We start from the raw sequence: 14,368 nt of genomic DNA, 5'->3' as shown, positions 1-14,368 counted from the left end.
ATGCTATTGATGGAGCTCTAGCTGAGCTGATAAGACACTGTAGTAGCACTGGTGTGCTACTACACAACCAAGGCATAACTAGCTATTGATGTGGGTGCGGCGTTAGCAATAAAGCCGTAGCCGCTGCCTGGGCACTGGGATGGCTATAAAGGCGATGCGGTGCTGCGAACCCGCCCACTCACCCATGAGACTGCTGGATGTGTGAAACGCGTGCTGTAGATAGTTGCCACTGGTCTGAGGAAGCTAGACATACAGCGTTCTGGTGGAGGTCTCTTTGGGTAAGAGAGCTTGACGGGCATCGAACGTGATTTGTCGCGGTGAAAGATGAGTCGTGGTGAAGAATGAGTCGTAGGAGAAGTTCGCGTTATAGTGGTCGAGGGTTGTGGCAAAAGTGGCATAGTCAAAAGGTGACGTGGTAGAGAGGCTTCTAGGGAGAAGGAGTAAAGCGGCGGAAGTGGGGGATTGCGACGATTGCTTGAGTGTGTGACACTGCGCTACAGAAGGCGAAGAGAGTTTATTGAAGGTCGCGTCTATAGAACCGATGAAGCGGACCGCTAAGTACTGATACGCCTGAAGCCTAGGTTCTACCGCCTTGCTGTCGCCTGCCCTTCTTCTTTCGCTTCGTCGATATCCAGCTTTGTGCATCGCTCTTAGCCAAATGCCATGGCGCCATGCCGGAATGCATGACGGCCCAGCGTGTCGTTTCGAAGGCGTCCTTCGTCAACATGTCTTGGAAGCTGAGGTGACCGATCGCCTTCACCAAAGCGCCACGTTGCTCGGATAGTAGACTGCAATCCAGGAGGAGATGTTTTGCCGTGTGCCGATCACGAAGGCAGGGGCAATATGCAGTCTCCGAGCACTATACAGATATGTTAGGCAAGTGAATGATCGCGGATGATACGGATATCTTACCTTGATCGAGTGCAAGTGGGCGTTAAGACCGATAAAAGAAGTTCGGATGTGTAGAAGCATGGTGCTTTGGGCCCGCGTGAGGCCTTGGTAGCATTCAAGGCTTCGCTCATCCCATTCGGCGTAAAAGTCGCTATCCAACGCTGGGCAAACCTTCCCTCCACGAAGGAGTCGCGAGTTGCGATATTCGTTCCAGATATATGCACTTTGGAAAAACGCCCATTGCTCAAGGTACACATTGATGGCTTTTCTACGCTTGTTGCGATTGGTCCAGTCCTTGTCTGCCTGTTCAGCGGTCTTTCTCTGACGGAGAAACGCCAGTGAGGCTCGCTCAACGCTGCAGGCCTCTCGATCCAGAATCTGGTAAGGGTGGGTTTTAACCTCTTCTTTGCTATGCCGTTCCTCTCGTGCTAGCCGAGAATGAACGCTGTCGTCATCGTAGTAGGAACGAACGCGGTGCGCAATGGACAGCCTTGCGAGCGTGACTACGAGGGGCTCTATGAAGAGTTCTTTCTCGAGGATCTTGGCTGCAGTGCGATGGAAGGCACCAGATATTTGCATCAGACAAGAATATTGCAAATTCTCGAGTCGCTGCAGGAGATATTTCGGAAGATTTCCTCTATTTGGCTCATTGGTGGCATCGACGTACCAAGCTCCGCAACCGTAGGTGATGATCGGAATGATGGTGGTGCGATACAATTCGCGCATGTCGTGGAGAGATCTTCCCCACGTAGTACCAGTAACGCGCAATAAGGCACGAAGTTTACGCGCAACCTTTGCTTCCATGATAGTGATATGCTGTTTCCAACACAACCGAGGGCCTACATGAACACCAAGTATGTTCATCGGCTCCGTGTCGGTTTTCAGAACTGGGTCGGTGGCGTCGCGACCTTCACCGAAATTTGGAATGTTGTTGGGAAGTAGAGTGCACACCGGTGTCTTATGATGACTGCGAAAGTGCATAAGAGAGTATTTGTGAGCACCAAATTCGTATCCATTGTCGCCAGCCCAACGAAGAAGCTTGGAGTGCATATCCTCCAGGATTTCGATATTCTTCTCGTACGTGGGAGATGTTACCATTAGGTATCGTCGACGTAGGCGAAGCAGTGAACTTTGGCGTCGGCTCCGATGTGATCGTGCTTTCCAAAAAGCGAGTGTATATCGCCAGCGGAGAAAAGGAACAAGATGGGTGGAAGCGGGCTGCCCTGAGGTATGCCGATGTCGACCCAGAATGGCTCCGACAAAGTTCCAAGCATATTGAGTGTGGTACTTCGTTCTGAGAGAAAGGAAGCAGTAAGGCGAACCAGCCAGTTGGGAATGCCTTTATCAACCAGAATCTGAAGAAGCTTTGCTCGGTTGACGCGATCGAAAGCGCCGGTGATATCGAGGCTCAATATCGTCGTCTTTCGCTTCGTACACCAGCCTGTGTAAACTGGACCGATGATTGCTTGCAACGCTTTCGTCGTATCACGCCCAGGAGCTCCGAACTGCAAAGTTGGAAGTAGATTGTGAGTCTCAGCAAGATATCTAAAGCGATTCGCGATCAACTTCTCAAATACCTTCCCTAGACAGGACAGCAATGCAACAGGCCGATAACTTTTCGGGAGAGCTGGATGCTTCCCTGGCTTGAGTAACAGTGTTGTGATGGCGTGCTTGAAGTCCTTGAGGTGGACGCATTGTTTGAACATGTCGGTAAAGAGGTCTGCTAGAATTGGCGCGAGCTCCTTACTGCAAGCTTTCAATAGTTCGTTGCTGATCTGATCTGAACCAGGTGCTTTGCGGTCGGATAGGTCCTGTATGGTATCGAGCACCTCTTTCTCTGTGACGAACTGATTGCATGACAACTGCTCGCGATCGTGGAAATTTGGTAAGATCGGCGAGCTAGGGTCGCCATCTGTGTGGTTGCGAACTTCCGGCCAGATGGTACGGGCGTACAGACTGGCTTTCTCTTCAATCGTCGTGAAGGTTTTGCCATCGACTTGAAGCACAGGTATAGTGGGCGCTTGTTGAGGCTTGTCCCATGTCTGTGCGCGTCGTGCCCATGTATAGTGGCGCCACCGTAGTTTCTCTGACGTGCGAGCAACTGTTTTGCGAAAAGATTTGCGGTTTTCCGCGGCGATGTCTTTATCAAGATCTCCCTTAGCTTGCTCGAAAAGCGTTACGTTCTCGGAGGTTGGTTTCCTTTCCAGCGCTAGCAATGCTCTACGCTCTATCTCAAGCTTCTGCGCAAAGAGCTTGGGGATCGGAGGCTTGGTCCGTTCGATAGTGCGCTTGGTGGGTACGCGCTCGTCCGCACCAGCAATACACCGAACGACATGCGCGCCATACTCAAGGATCGAGTCGCCGGGGCATCGAACGAAACTCTTGATCTGCGTGACAAGGTCTTGTTTGAAGGCATGGTCGATCTCCTCGTAGAGCTTCTTCGTTCTAGGTGGAGCAGAACTTGGCTCCATGTCCATGGACATCCTGATGACAGCGTGGTCGGACTCGTATCCCCTGACCTCTATGGGACCGCAGTCATGGATGCGTGGTCGTAGAAGCATGCTGGAAAACACGATGTCGATCGAGGTTTGGCGTGCTGAAACCGTTCTGAGTCCGGGTGCATACGTGATGGTACCGGGTAGCATGCAGGTCTGCATTCGAGTTTCCTGCAAGGCTAGGGCCAGTTGAGAAGACAATGAGCTTGCTGAAGCTGCGGTGGAAACGGTACTTCCACCCCAGAGTTTGTGATGCAGATTAGAATCTCCCACAAGAATATCGTTGTCCGACTGCATACATCTGTCCTTCAATTCCGCTATGTTTATGCTTTGGTCGTGGTTGTACATGTTATGTATGCAAAGTGTACCTGACTGAGTATCGACCTCAAGCGTTGCGGCGTATGGTTCGTTGCAGCCGTGGTGAGGAACTACGCGTGTATCCCTCTTGGGTATATCATTGCGTATGAAGAATGCGACTTGTCGTAAGCCCATTAGTTCAGCCAACCTCTTGAAACTGAGGGCTGTACTCTCTTCGCTTAGTCGCGACACTGCACGCTCGTTGGCCGTCCGCACACCTGGATTTATAGTCGATAGGGTCAGCTGCTGGAATTGCGCCACCTTTGCCTTTCTTTTCGCCATCTTCTTGTCGAGATGTGTCAGCTTGCCTGAGAGGTTGTATAAAAGTGGGTAATCGGCGGGCTTCAGATGTTCACGAATGTGATATTCGCAACGGTAACCAGGCATCTTGTGATAGGCGATGTGAGGTGGTGGATCCTGCACGCAGATTATTGCAGGGGGTCGCTGGGCTTCACTCTGGCTGTCTGCTTTGTTGTAGTTGTCTGACACCCTGAGCAAATGGTCTCTGAGACTGTTGTATCTCCTCCGCGAACACTTCATATTGACATTGTAAACATCGCTGAAGTTTTCCAGCGAAGTGTCGCTAATGGTATCTGCTGAGATGTTTAGACGCAAACTACAGATCTGTCAAGGAAATCCTTACTCTGATCAATTGATGATGCACCCTCATTGTCTGCATTGTTCGCAGATGGCAAAGGGAAGTCGAAGATTGACAGCGGCGCCGCGGTCAAAGCTCGAGGTGGCAAAGGTGTCGGCGAGGGTGTGCGCCGCAACGAATTGTGGGCAGTCCTCCGAGGATAAGGCATGGTCAGGCATATCGCGATGTAGATGGAAGATCTGCTGCAGGTTCTCGTAGTCTGCGTAGAAAGACTTGCTGTGATAGTGATCTGGATTCTGGTGTGGTGTGCTTGTGGCGAGATATAGGCTCTTGATTACAATGTGTGATCCAGCGCAAGCGTGCGCTCGCGCATCTGGTGCGGCAATATCGTCGGCTCATATCACACTATCGTACGCGCAAGACTCTCATGAAACGCCACGCTGGTGTTTGCCGAAGCATCTTACCCCACTTACTGGGCGGGTCCCGCTTCCCAGTCGCGTGAGCGCGTACCACGCGTTTCCGGTGCCGCTAGTGACGTCGGTTAACATCCCCAACCTCCTCCGAGTATCGTCAACCCGCCGGACAACTTGTCATACATGATATCCATTTGGATTAGAAGTGTATCTAGTGTATCTACTGCTGCACTATCCGTGTCAGAGATGAACTGGGTTGCCGCCTAGTACCGCCACAATGTTCTCCTTGTACATCTTGTGCTTGAGAGTTTATCGAATTCTTCAACGCTATCGTCATACTTTGACCTTGCAGACTCATCCTTGGCCTTGACCGGTTAGTCGGATTAGGCAAGTAGGCATGGCGATTTTATCCATTGGGTAGCGTGACGAAGGCGAGCACTAGCACACTATTGTCTAAGATATGTGGATGGCTTATGGGAACGCTGTTGCTCTAGTGGAGACTTAGAACCTAAGAGTTAGCGACTATTGGTAGGAAACTTGCGGGCATGTGGGGAAAGTGCCAGGTGTTGAGGCCGTATGTCAACCTTATCAAGGGCGGAGCATGGAACAAGTGCATGTCTCAAGAATTATCATTGTTATCCGCAACACTATCGTCTGAATAATCTTCTACGCTCCTATACCCCCTTCATCTCTGGGCTATCTCAATCGAACCAAACATCGTCTTCTTACATTATACACTACGTTCACTTCTTCCTCTCATCAATATCTCATCATGGCCTCTCCACTCAATGATCAGGCAACATTTGAAAGGCTCATGGGCTCGCTCAGCGGGCAGCAACGCGAACTGTTCGACAAGCTCCGCATTAGAGATATGGTTCTACAGCCTACAGTCTCGCATGAAGAGAGAGGTCGTCGCAATCTCGAAGAATGCCAGCGGAATCTCGATACAAGCCGGCAGATTCTCGAAGAAAGCCAACGGAACTTGCAACAACTCGATAGGCGCGAGAAGAACATCCAGAATGGCATTCAAACCCCATCTCTGGCATCTACAAAAACGTCTCATCAACAGTCTTATGAGATCAAATTCGGTCTTCGCCATGACGCCGGAGGAGTGATCGACAGGATGACAAATGAAGAGATTGTGAGATGTCTTACCCGCAATAATGCTCCATTCGATCAGATTCAAGCATGCCGCGTTCACGCGACTGCGTTGGTGCTCATGGTGTCCAACCCAGAAGCTGAGGCAGCCATCCATGCTCACCAGCATCAGATTGGACCTATGCTTGGGATACCAAAGGACGATTGTCATCTGCTACGACCATCCTTCCAAGTCCAGATACACAACTTCAGATATCGAGAAAACGGTCAATTCAACCGTCCCAACGACTTCATCGCCACTTGGAGCGCGCAGAATGAGGTCCATATCGTTGACGCGCGATGGACATACAAGAAGCTTGTATGGACTCTTGATCGCCTGGGCGATGCACAAAAGCTTGTAAAGAATGTCACGGTGTGGCTGAGCGGCTACCAGGCAAACGCGACAGCTTTTGACAAGCGCTCTACTCCGAAACAGTGTCATACATGTGGAAAGCCAGGTCATTTGAAAAGCCAATGTCCAGATCCATCCAAGCCTTTTTGTCTTCGTTGTGGACGGCAAACTAAAGAGCACAATGCATGGGATGGTGGTTGCAAAGGGCCGGAGTGCTGCGTCAATTGTGGGAGAAGCCATCCCGCATGGAGTCCACAATGCCAGGACCCAAGGATGCGGAGGGCACGTGAGGAAAGCCGTTCCTACGCCACAAAACAGGTGTTCTGGGAGAGGTTTCCTGCCACAAACTCAGACCCCACGACGAACGCCTGGCTGAAGGCTGTGCAAACTAACTCGCGCAAACGCCAGCGCGCTGATGTCGACGAGAACTTTCCATCTCGTGCGACGACGTCTGCCCATTCTGACACTAAGCCAAAAGACCGTGCATCCGCATTACCCTCTCGAGCGCCATCTGGATCGTGGAACGAGAGCCACATGGATGATTCCTCGATGCATGCCACATCCTCTCAAGTGGCCTCCACTCGTTCTTCACAGTTCTCTTTGGAACCTACGCAACCAGATATCGCAATTTCTTCGATGTCATCAACTGAATCACTCGCGATGCCGACGGAAACTGTATCGCAACCTTCGCCACAACCGACCCCACCTAGAGCCATGGCTGGTACAACAGCACTCACACCGTCTCCTCAAACGCCTTCGCGACCACGCACTCGAAACCCGTACTCTGACCGATCCACCGCTCGCATGCCACAATTACCCGGACCCCAAATACAAATGCCAAACGAGTTCTCCCAACGCCAGATGGGTCCCAGACCCTGCATCATCGCGGAGACACCCAATGCACCTTCGGCCCCTATCAAATTGCTTCCATCAGACACTTCTAAAAACCTGAAGATCAAGACCACACGCGTTCGCCGCTTGGGCGGTAACAACATCCATCGAGCAAGGACAGAAATGCCGAGAGACCTCCATGTTGCATTTCATAACTTCCAGCGTCAGACAGTAAATCCTGCTTATGATTAGCTCATGTTACGTTGTCCTCGAATTGATTTTGGTCTACTTCGTAATGCGTTAGCTTTGCTTGCTACCAGAGTTTCATAACCTTGTCTTCTTTGTAGCGTCCGATCGCGCTATTTGTTTGTGTCTCCAGCTGTTGTATCTACCCAGTACTTTCAACCTACTTACCCGTCTGAACATCTGTATGACTTCGTATCTTGTCAGGAGGATGATCTGATTCATGAGTCTGAGTTTGCGCTGCATATCAACATAGTCATTGATCCATATCATTCATCATAACACATGGACACTTGTTCACATGGTGCAACCAGTTCAGAGTCCATATATCTTCAGATTGCAGGCCAGGAAATGAGGCTATGCCATGAATGTTTCTTTGAATGCTTCCATTGTCTCGTGTGTTCAAGTTTGCAGCCGCTAAACCTCGTGATGTTAGTATGGCGTTTGAGATACCTCACGAAAAGCAGATGATTACACGCGTGTCAAAAGTTGCAAGTACTTAGTTAATCTCATGTCAGCGCGTCGTACGACACAGATGATGGCATGTCCAGGAGCCTGACATAGATATCATGTGACAATCATGTGACGTACCTGATGAACAATCGATAACGTGACCTTGTGTCAAGAGGTGAGCATCACGGCTTGCCAAGCACGAAATTACCCCGGAATTAGTGCGCTGGAGGTTGTGAGAGCCGGCGAGCCTGGCAGATGTGGTGGGACTCGTCTTTGACCCTGTCAATTGCATCAGCGCTGCCAGCCTTCCTAATATTTCGAACGTAGGATTAAAAAGTAAATAGCATATCATAGGCCAAGACGGGTGGTGAGCCTACGCGACACTTTGGCGATGTGGCTGCACTTTGGGGGGCCCGGTAGTAACATAAGCGTGAATCCTTCGTGGCCACTAGCGCAGGAACGATCGAACCATCGAGTCGACTTCGGAACCTAAATCAGATAGCTGCGGGTCTTCAGTTCGTACTACTTCCTGCCGGTAGTGTTAGTGTTCCATAGTGCGAACTCTCAAACAGCCTCCAGCGCCTTGATGCGTGATACATCCAGCATTAGCGGCGCGCATCCAGATCAGGCAGTGTCAGCCAGAAGCGCGCATGCCGTTGTATGTTCGTGATCCTGATCTCGCGAGCGATTGGTCGCTGAGCGAAAGCCGCTCGAGATCACAGAGCAGAGCGCGTTGCTGCTAGATTAGGGATGGCGTGGTGATCTGGAGACGAATCGCGCGCACGTAGAAGTCATAAAAGGACGCTGGAAAGACTGATACGAAGACCCATCATACGGCTCATGCTCACAGTGGTGACACAATAGTCTAACATCGTCAAGAATCGTTCATACCGAGTACCCAACTGTTACTTTCTCTTTTTCTTTTACCCAGAATTAGCCATCACAGGTCTACATCCAAGTAGGTTCAGAAATTGTTTCCCTCATAATCAGGCATTCGACAGTCGCTGATGGCTCTCTAGTACTGAGATCGTTCTTTACCAACGTAGCTATCTCCAGCCGTACGAAGTGTCAGCGCGAGCATCCCAACATGTCGGCTTTAAGAAAGTCAACAGATAGGGAGATCTTCAGGATGCAACGTCAAGAACGCATTAAGGCTCTCCTTGAAGCGCAGTCACTCAGCTTCGGCGATATGAACGAGATGATACACCAGCTCAAAAAGCACCAAGCGGTCATGGAAGCCGGAAAATACGATGACATCGACGACTATCCCCTCCCACTTGACACAGTAGGTGACGAGCCGGTCACTAAGAAGCCGAAGCGAAGCTTTGACGAATATCAAGACTTGGAACGCCCAAGCACCATCTTATCGACCCCTTCTAAACCCAGTACTGAGAACATGAGAGAACAAACGGAGTTGCCGAACCATGAACATGCTAGAACGTCTTTTCAAAGCGTTCACGACGACCTGCTTCCACCTTCCAGCTCCTCTCAGGTCGATTCCGCAAGCGACTACCAATCCTCAACACCCGGAGCTCTACTTGGCTCCGATTGCTCATTATCAGACCCACCATCTCCGACACAGACTTTCCCCAGCGGTAAACCAATCTACGGCTCTAGTCCCAATCATTTTCGACAACCTGCAGATGGAGGAGTGCGCGGCTTGATGCGCTCCGTTCACGCATCATCATCTCCACCACCGAATGCCGCTGGCACACTCCTGGACCCACCCGAGGGCCGGGACTGGAGGCCTTTGACAATGAACCCTATGATCTCGAAGGTTGGTAAGATCAAGACTGGAGACTTCGTTGGAGAACATCTCGCGACGATGCTTCCCGAACACTGTCGCACTCGATCGGACTGGCTACGCCACCTATATCACTATGGCACAATACAACTCGGACATGAGAATGTTGATGCCGTTCCCTGCACTATCATCGCAGAATACGAAATCGCGCACGGTGTAGGACTCGGTAACAATGGCGAAAGACTCTGCCCTCCGGAGAAGTTCATTTTCGGGTTCGGACAAGTTCACCGTAACAAGACGCTAGAGCAAGCGGGTCCTGCCTATGTGGAACAGATGTACAAAGCAAAGGAAAACAGGCCGTGGCTAAGAGAAGCTGTTGAGCTCTCCAGATCGCTGAAGACAACTTCATTTAATCCGTATCGGTCGAACAGCCAGTCGCATAGCAGCCCCAGCCGGCAGATGTACAACCATCACAAGGGTTCATACGATAGCAGCGGAAGTCGCTCCAGCACTTACAGCTCGTACAATCGCGCAAAGAGTTATACACCCCAGGAGCGAAGCAAGTATCCAACCCACTTTGGCGCCTTCGCTGGTGACGGTTCATCTTTCAGAAAAGGCCCAGATGACTTTGTCATCGCGGTATCTGACCTCGAGCACGTGAGTCCGGATCGCCTCGGGATGTTGAAGGCTCCTGGCGCTCGCTCAACGGGAGAGTCTCCATCTCATACCAGCACTTCGTTCGCTGAGTCTCCTTCTCCGTTGGAGCGAGGCCAGCGCACTTTACCAAGTGCCTTTACCATTGCGAAGAGAGAATCGGGGTCTACACCAGCACCAGCACCGGTAATGGATCTGTCGGAATAAGTATAGTAGTTGGTGGATGGTGTCGCATGTCAAACTGGTTGACCTGGCCCACACCCGCACCACGGCGCTTGCTGAGGTTTGCAGCATCCCAAGATCTTTGCGAAGAATGGTCACCTTGGCTGACATTGAGTAGTCGGCGCAAGGTGCGCAGGGCATACAAGGAAGGTCTCCAAAACGCTATAGTTACTCGATAGTGATTTATTTGTAGTCGACCATAAGAATATATCCAACGTAGCATATGGTGGAATTGGACTACCCAAGACGCTGGATAGCATTCGAAGTTCGAGTTCAGTGGCCTATTCTTGTACTTCCCCTTGCCCGATGCCTTTGTTATCCCCATGATCGATCTCAACGTTATTTATGTCCTGGTGATCTCGTTTCTCTACTAGTAAGCTCAATGCCTCCTCTGCCGACAAGGTCCCATGCTGCGACAGCCGAGCCACCAGTCTAGGCATGCTAACATGACCGAACGCGCCGGTGGTGTCTAAGTTGAGAATGCTAACGGTCGAAGGAAAGGCTCTGAGGGATGGATTGCGACGAGGCTCGCGAGGTGAGGGCCCTGAAGACCTCCACTTGGCCATGTTATGTATTGGGCGGGCGGATTAAAATCGTGGACGTTGTCAGACGCGTCTGGGTCAGGGAAACATCTGTCGCGTTGATTAGCGATAAGTTGACCTGAGATACGCATCATCGATCCCTTGCTTACCAGCTATTGTTGTTGCGCTTGCATACAGCTCTAACGGATACTCAAGTGCATTACGAGGTCTCTCGAGGTCTCTCTCTAGTGAGTGACCTTGCTCTGAGCTTCAAATCTCTCGACATCGCGCTGATCCTTTGCAACAGGGTGCCGTGGTCCATCTTCCCAACACAACCCAACAATGACAATGTCGCAACTGCGGACCAATGAGCTCTCCCCTCTGGGTATGCTGCACGTATCCATACCTAAGAACGAGCTAACTAATCTATAGAGGCCAGGAGTCACTCGAAGGTAAGCTCTGGATTGCGTTGTCCCCGATTCCGTCTGACGGTCCAGGCCTCCCAAAGTCCCCTTCCAGACAGCTACGATGGTGACCAATGGTAAGCCACACACAATCCTCTAAACAGAGGGTTCTAACAACTCTAGATGGGTCGAGAAATGTTGAGGCTCTCTACCGCTCGACCATGGGTAAGCTATAAGCGATGATTGGTTTGGTCGGCGCTAAGTGTTCTAGAATTGCGCAAACGTCATCTCGAAACCACCCAGGTAAGGCACAAAACAAGATTGGGTCAGCCGCCACTAATGTTGAGCAGTCCCACGGTATCAGCCCAGGCAAGACAGGCAACCGAACCACACGTGACACAGCTGATCGGAGCGGGTCAACGGTAAGCCCTGATTGTCACTGCCTATATGCCGGTAACCAATGCTGATATCATAAGGTTTTTCCGGGTGTTTCTCACTACACACCGGAACAACGTTTGTAAGTATCGAGCCGTTTTTGTCGGGATGTCTAATGACAGTGACTATAGTGTGATCGTGACGCCTGCGCCACCAATAGATTCGAAAGATGCAATGTAGAGCTCAAGTTCGAATGGCCGTGTAAGTTCCCAGCGTGTTGCTCAGCCTTCAAACTAACATGGGTGTATAGGACTACGTTCTGCTAGAGGGAAAAAAATGCTTTGTAGTATTGATTTGTTATGGCTCATAAGCACATAGTAAATTGCTTAACACAGCTAAGATTATAGAGTTATAACAGGATAGCAGCATGCTTGCAAAAGTAGAAGCTTTTAGACGCTGAATAAAAAACCCGATACTACGTAATGCCAGACCCTTTGATTCCACCCTCTACGGTGGCTTGACTGAGCGAACACAGTTCTTCGCAGTCTATAGCCTACATTTCCATGGTTCAAGAGCAGCTTTCCATGGATCCAGCGGGTCATGTGCTTTTTGCGCGGCTGGTGCCTTGACATGATAACATAAAAGGTCCTCGCACCTCCACGAGATCTAATACTCACGGTTCCACCTTCATACTTCGACATCGAGCTAGCTTTGAAGCACCAAGACTTGGAAAGAAAACACAATAGCGTGTTACTATATTGAACGGATCGCACGCGTCTCAGATCGCCAATACAATGTCTCTTAGCCAGCTTCCTCGTGAACTCCGAGACACAATTTACGACTACTATACATCTGAAAATGGTGGATACTATTTTGACCCTAGGGAAGGAAAGCTACGCACTCTATGTGGGGACAAGATTGACTTGTCGCTCATGTACACATGCAAGAGCTTCGCTGCCGAGATGCGCGGTGTTCCGTTTCGAAACAACACCATTCACTTTACGACTTCTCCTAGTCCTGATCGCTATAATCGAGATTATCGACACTTTGGTCACCTACTAGAAAGACTTTATGCGATAAAGATCATGACGCTGTCGCAAGCCAGACCATTCATTACCGACGAAATCGCCCGGAAGACCATCCAATCATTCCCGCACTTCGCAACTTTGATAAGGCATCTCCGGACTTCGAAGGCAGAAGAATGTGGACTTCATGAGCAGTTGGGAAGATCTGTAGAATGGGGGTCCGCTCCGTCTGTCCATCATGACGCTATCGCTGAATTGCTTAGCATGGTTGCGCAAAATCCTGCTTTCGGTCAAGCGATTCGAGAAGAGCTTTTTGACCATGGTTGTGAGATTCGTGATGGTCAGGATGTTTTAAGTCTATACTCTTTGAGGCCAAAGCCATGGTGTGCCCCAAACGCACACGAGATTCAGACCATGGTCCAGCACATGCCCTCATATCGACATCCGTCGATCGATGAGCGAGTTCGCGACCAAACAAGATATTCCGTTTCAGCCGCCTCACTGGCCTCGGAATTTCTATCAACCTTGACTCAGCGGTCTCGAAGTAGCATACGACACCTTGAACTTCATGAGCTACATGCCAGTTTCGCATATTCTGAATGCCATGCTAGGGCTCTTATCCCCTTCGTGATCGAGAACCCTAAGCTCAAGATCGTTCGTCGCGTAGACCTTTGGAACAATGTTCTCGCTTCACAACACCTCCGAGATTTCGAATGGCGTCGCTATATCTGTAGTAAAGGAAGAACTCCGATAGGCGACATGGACGCTGACGAAGTTACCCGTACGCTCGCACTGTGGTTGACTGAAGCTCTGGCACTCGAACCTGCAGGTATGCCACCAAAAACATTTTCCCTAGCTTTTCAAGGTGAGAAGGATTCGATGCAACCTATCTTTGACATACTGCTTGAAGATGCGTCATGGCAAGCCGCGCTTGAGAAGTTTCCGGGCAAAGAGATTGGATCGGTAGACGAGCTGGAACGGAGTGGCACAGGTTATAGGGGCTTTAGTAGTTACTTCTTCGATGAACTTCCAGAACTGATGAGGCATATCATCAACGGTACTGCGCCTGTAACATTCGACTATTGTTCTGGACTAGTCTGGGACGTTCGAAACATCCTTACGATGAACAACACTTGCCATGGCATGGCAGACTGGAACAAGAAATGGCGGTCCTTGCGATATCGTAAAGTTACTCCATCGTTACCACATACATGGCAAACCATTTTGGAGAACTACGTCTGCAAGGATGAGGAGGCACGTTCGATGTGATTGAAATAGCTCATGATCAGCTCCGAAGGCACGCAGACGATCTCCTGTCAATCTTGGACGACAAATGCTTCAATGACTGTAGCGACGCGAGCGCGCAACGGGGACAGGAGATGTGGTTGAACCGTATAGTATGATCAAGACGCTATCGGATGATTCACGGCAAACTTGATCGGTGTAGGTGTGTTTTGCGAAGCTACGATTCATATCCAAACAAAACCCACATAGACTACTTAACGTTAGGAAAACTACAGGACTACAATGGGGACATCAACGTAGCTCAAAGGTCATAAATAGTCCGAATTTAGTGATTATGTATATGAGTACTAACCAATGTTCGTGAGAGGCGACTGTGGAAGATTGATGACACTGAAGCGTGGGTCCGAG

The 14,368-nt window shown here is 50.3% G+C and overlaps 6 protein-coding genes across 6 annotated transcripts; 4 read left to right on the top strand and 2 right to left on the bottom strand.

Annotated features, from left to right (window-relative positions):
• Positions 1-577: 577 nt before the first annotated feature.
• On the bottom strand, positions 578-1,695 carry GT037_004134 (uncharacterized protein; the record flags this gene model as incomplete). Its single annotated transcript, XM_038929181.1, has 2 exons — positions 578-859; positions 913-1,695. The coding sequence occupies 2 exons, from the start codon at positions 1,693-1,695 to the stop codon at positions 578-580; spliced, it is 1,065 nt and encodes a 354-aa protein (XP_038788888.1).
• Positions 1,696-1,988: 293 nt separating this feature from the next.
• On the bottom strand, positions 1,989-4,549 carry GT037_004133 (uncharacterized protein; the record flags this gene model as incomplete). Its single annotated transcript, XM_038929180.1, has 2 exons — positions 1,989-4,336; positions 4,387-4,549. 2 exons carry the CDS (start codon positions 4,547-4,549, stop codon positions 1,989-1,991), a joined length of 2,511 nt encoding a protein of 836 aa, XP_038788887.1.
• A 977-nt stretch (positions 4,550-5,526) lies between these two features.
• Positions 5,527-7,326, top strand: GT037_004132 (uncharacterized protein; the record flags this gene model as incomplete). The annotated part of the gene is made up of 1 exon (XM_038929179.1): positions 5,527-7,326. One exon carries the CDS (start codon positions 5,527-5,529, stop codon positions 7,324-7,326), a length of 1,800 nt encoding a protein of 599 aa, XP_038788886.1.
• Positions 7,327-8,857: 1,531 nt separating this feature from the next.
• GT037_004131 (uncharacterized protein) lies at positions 8,858-10,375 on the top strand (the record flags this gene model as incomplete). The annotated part of the gene is made up of 1 exon (XM_038929178.1): positions 8,858-10,375. The coding sequence occupies one exon, from the start codon at positions 8,858-8,860 to the stop codon at positions 10,373-10,375; it is 1,518 nt and encodes a 505-aa protein (XP_038788885.1).
• An 878-nt stretch (positions 10,376-11,253) lies between these two features.
• Positions 11,254-11,930, top strand: GT037_004130 (uncharacterized protein; the record flags this gene model as incomplete). The annotated part of the gene is made up of 8 exons (XM_038929177.1): positions 11,254-11,296; positions 11,351-11,363; positions 11,409-11,452; positions 11,499-11,540; positions 11,587-11,618; positions 11,666-11,737; positions 11,792-11,832; positions 11,882-11,930. The coding sequence occupies 8 exons, from the start codon at positions 11,254-11,256 to the stop codon at positions 11,928-11,930; spliced, it is 336 nt and encodes a 111-aa protein (XP_038788884.1).
• A 554-nt stretch (positions 11,931-12,484) lies between these two features.
• GT037_004129 (uncharacterized protein) lies at positions 12,485-13,984 on the top strand (the record flags this gene model as incomplete). The annotated part of the gene is made up of 1 exon (XM_038929176.1): positions 12,485-13,984. One exon carries the CDS (start codon positions 12,485-12,487, stop codon positions 13,982-13,984), a length of 1,500 nt encoding a protein of 499 aa, XP_038788883.1.
• Positions 13,985-14,368: the final 384 nt, after the last annotated feature.

The sequence above is a fragment of the Alternaria burnsii genome (assembly GCF_013036055.1).
Source record: "Alternaria burnsii strain CBS107.38 chromosome Unknown 730, whole genome shotgun sequence".
Classification (NCBI taxonomy): domain Eukaryota; kingdom Fungi; phylum Ascomycota; class Dothideomycetes; order Pleosporales; family Pleosporaceae; genus Alternaria; species Alternaria burnsii.
Note: the sequence above shows the minus strand (reverse complement) of the source record. Positions and strands in the feature narration are given on the sequence as shown.